Source organism: Limulus polyphemus, unplaced genomic scaffold, assembly GCF_000517525.1.
Source record: "Limulus polyphemus unplaced genomic scaffold, Limulus_polyphemus-2.1.2 Scaffold64, whole genome shotgun sequence".
NCBI classification, from domain to species: Eukaryota; Metazoa; Arthropoda; class Merostomata; order Xiphosura; family Limulidae; genus Limulus; species Limulus polyphemus.
Window position 1 is genome coordinate 599,034 of NW_013665674.1, and position 4,258 is coordinate 603,291.

Sequence of the window (4,258 nt, forward strand, 5' to 3'; positions counted from 1 at the left end):
GTAGCCCAAGAGTTGGCGGTGGGTGGTGATGACTAGCTGCCTTCCCTCTAGTCTTACACTGCTAAATTAGGGACGGCTAGCGCAGATAGCCCTCGTGTAGCTTTGCGCGAAATTCCAAAACAAACAAACAAAGCTCTTGAGAAATAGCTAGTATGGCCACCCAATACAAGAAAACAATTTCGTTCCAAACATTACCAGTTTTTGCTTTTTTCCCCCCGGAATAAATTTTCCACCCATTTTTCATTTGTATTTTCCTTTGCTATAATTGCCTCCGGTTGCTCATCATATTATGAGGAATTGCAACGCGAAAAATTGTATTTCGATACCCACAGTGGGCACAACACAGCTAGCCCACTGTGTAGCCTTGGGCTTAACAACAAGCAAACAAACAAAAAGTTATAATTATCAATTAACCTTTAGTACACTATCTTGCAAAATTTTTATGAAATATCAAATAAACTACGTTCATAATAAAAAATATATATATATATATTTTTCTTATGAAAATTTACAATTTCGAAAGTTAATACAATTTCGTATAAATACGTTTTCCCTTTATCCCCTACGTATCTCCTCCACGCTGTTTAATACATTTCGTAAGATGGCGGATAGTGCAAGTGAAAGCGACAGTAGTTCTGTTGATGGGAGTTTGATGATTCCTCCCTCTCCAATGACCCGAGAACAGTTTCAAAAACGTAATGAATCTCTTTTACAAGAAAACAGGGTGTTAAAGATGGAATTGGATACTTATAAACTTCGTGTGAAAAGCTTACAAGAAGATAATCGTGCTCTTCGACAAGCTAGCGTAAATATTGTAAGTCTCGTAGTAGTATGATTATAACTTCGAAGTTTTTGTGAGGTGTACGTTTTTTAACATGAGTCGTACGATTAACATTTACCTGAAATTTGAGTTAAATAACGATAAATTATTCATTTATTGTGCTATATTTCAGTTTCATTGAATCTTGCTAATGAAATGTAAGTAATGAATAATGAAGTAATGTTGTAAACAATGATAACCAAAATTCGAGCTTTTTCTAGACTTCAAAATCACAATCAGTTTTTATGCATGGGGAATATAATATCCATGTTCACGTGGAATATTTCCAAATTGTCAATGAACAAAAACTATGCAAAAGAAATTCTTGTCACCCTTGAACTTACAATGGAACTAAATTCAGAAGGATATGAGGGGGAAGGAACTTTATCTGTGTGTGTTTGTATGTGTGTATAACTTATGAAACTTGTAAGCCTAATTGGGCTTTGCTAAATAAAAAGGGCATACAATGAAAAACGTACAGCATGTGTGAAATTTCTTCATCTTTATAATTTATATATATATATATATGTTTAGTTGGGCTTTTCTGAACAAACTTAAAAAAACAAAAGGAATAAAAACATAAATTCTATTTTGAATATTAATTTGCTTTGAAATTATTATAATATATATATATATATATTGAAGATGTGCTTTTTGCTGAGGGAAACATACCTGTACATATAGTACCATAGTTTAATGAAAATTTTGTGAAGTGTGTTTGTTGACAAAATGAAATAGAACAAAAGATGCTACTACTGATTAATTTTATCGGCCTTTCAACCAGCTTATTCATAATAATGTTGCAATTTGTACTGTCATGATATCAGTAAAACATGCGCATGCCATGAATCATGAGAAGAAGTATGAACTCTGTAAGCTACAACGCAGTATGAAATATAACTTCAAAAGCAAGAAATAAAACAATTTGTTACTCTTAATTTTGGTTTTATTTACTCTTTAAATGGAACACTTTTGGGGACTCTATGGAAGTGCATCCAGTATACATGTAATATCTGTTAAAACTAAAAACAAAGTTCAGTATTCAGCTCTCAATCAGAGTAACAGATTGTCATGTACTGTAGGTAGTATGTGTGAGAATTTGTAGATATTAAATCATAACTTAAAGGGACTGGGGTGATTAAAAAAATGGTAACATTAGTAAACCACATGGCTGTGCATCAGTATAGTAGTTTCAAGCATGCCTTTAAAATATTTTGTACTACATTATTTTATTTGAGTACTTTTCTATATGAAATAAAAATATATACCCAGACTTAGTTATCAGTCAAACATTTTTTTCTTATATTCAAAATATATCTTTTAACATTTATTCTGATATTATGAGTATGAGTAGACCCATAGTCATGATGATATTAGTTTAAGGTATGCTGTGATTCAGCTTGTGAATATTATCAACTTTGTTCAGTAAATTTAAAATGTGGAAAATAAGATCATTATAAGAGAAGTAAAATTTGATTAATAGAATAAGATTTTGTACACCGTGCTTTAAAAATGTTACAAAATGCATTTGAACAACTTTTTTCAGAGACATTTTAATGTTAACATTGTGGTTTTATGCCTTTTGTAGGACTTTAAATGTATGATAAAGCCAGTTTCAAAGTTTTAGTTGTCCTAAAAGTATTTTATTTGCTAAGAAGTAGTATATTTCCAATAGTAACATTGTGACACTTTGTCAACTCAATTTAAATGAAAAATATTACAACAGTATAATAATTTGTATACTGTTGCCTTACTACATAAGGCACTAGAAATAATAAGATTATTTCCTTGTTTAATGCTGTTGGATTATAGATAACTTAGAACCCACAATGTTAAGATGCTTTAAGCTCCAGTCTTAATATTACTGATATTAGGTAAAAACAGTTGGGCTTAATTCAGAATACAAAAGGGTTACAATTAGCAAATTGTTCATTGTGCATATCTTATTACCAGCAAGCATTCTTTATCTGCTGATTTCTTCAAGCTTTGATTGAATATTTTGCAGAAAACTGATAATTTGAAAATTGTTTATTTATGCATATGATTAGTGACAAATCAATTGTATATTATACTTTTAAAACCTTTAAGAGTACATCATTTAGCATTCTTAAAAAAATGCTTCTAAACCTAGTACATTTACAGGTTTAATATAATTGCATATATTATCTTTTTAAAAGATTATATGCCATATGATAAATTTTTAATTGCTGTAGGTACATATTCAAGACGTGCTAAATGTATAATTATTGCAAAAGTAATAATGCAACACATAAAAGGGATGTACATCAGAGGTCACTAAAATAAACTTTTTTCTATCTTCTCCAGCAAGAGTTAAAAAAGAAATCTACATGTTATGATTGTATAGAATGTTATAACAATTATTTCGTATTGCTAACAAGTGATAAAGTTTTGATTGTTAGTATTTTTTTAGCAGTAAGTATAGCCATGCATAGACACTTATAGACATTTTATTAAATTAATGGTTAATTACATAAAGAAGTGTTTTAGCAAAAAGTTTAATTGCATGTTGACAAAACTTGAAATTACATCATTTGATTTTTACTTACTAAGTATCATATTGAATGAAATATAAAATAAAAATGTTTTATTCAATTTGAAAATCAATACAAATACCGTCTCATTTTTGTTTAATTTTTTAACTTTAAAGGGGTATTTTGTTTCGTTTTGGAATATTTCAATTTTTATAGACTAGGCAATGTAAAAGACACAGTAAAAACTTTTTTCTGTATGATGTAGCAAGCAAAAGCTGAGCAAGAAGAGGAGTATATTAGTAACACTCTGTTGAAAAAAATCCAAGCCTTGAAGAAAGAAAAAGAAACTTTAGCATTGAATTATGAACAGGAAGAAGAATGCTTAACCAATGACCTCTCACGCAAATTGAATCAGGTATGGATAGATTTATACATAAAGTACATTATGTTGTGTAATGTTAACATGGAAAAAGTTTGTTGAAAATAAATGTAATTGGTCATAAATTATTTTTTAACATCTTAATGTCTATTTATGGAAACTAATTATAGTTCTTTACTTACCTAGTTTATGCAAGTCATGAATGTTTTTTAATAGTACGTTTTGCATACCTGTGTTGCATGAAAATTATACCGAAAGCTTAGGCAAAATTATAACAAATTTATAAAATATGTCAGTAGTGTTACTTTCAGTAAAACTTGTGCATATAATTGTTTGTAAATGTTAGCAACATCCTTGACGATTCTCAACAAAAGACATAACCAAAACTAACAATATAATGCTAGTTGAAAAGCTATATGTAAAGGTTTCCCTCATGTGAAATAATGGTGCAATCAGCAGATTTATCCAGCTTTACTGTTGCTTAACCCTTTCGAGACGGGCCACGAGTGAAAGGCCATGTCATCTCATTTGTTGACTTGTATTAAAAAGTTTATTGAACTATTATTT

General features: G+C 29.6%; 1 protein-coding gene across 1 annotated transcript in view; it reads left to right on the forward strand.

The window, feature by feature from the left end:
- Positions 1-588: 588 nt before the first annotated feature.
- Positions 589-4,258, forward strand: part of LOC106464971 (coiled-coil domain-containing protein 6-like) — a 27,539-nt gene continuing 23,869 nt past the window's right edge. The window contains exons 1-2 of the mRNA XM_013925152.2: positions 589-814; positions 3,578-3,727. Coding sequence (XP_013780606.1) covers positions 602-814; positions 3,578-3,727 — 363 coding nt within the window. The 5' untranslated portion in view covers positions 589-601. The remainder of the gene's footprint in view (positions 815-3,577; positions 3,728-4,258) is intronic.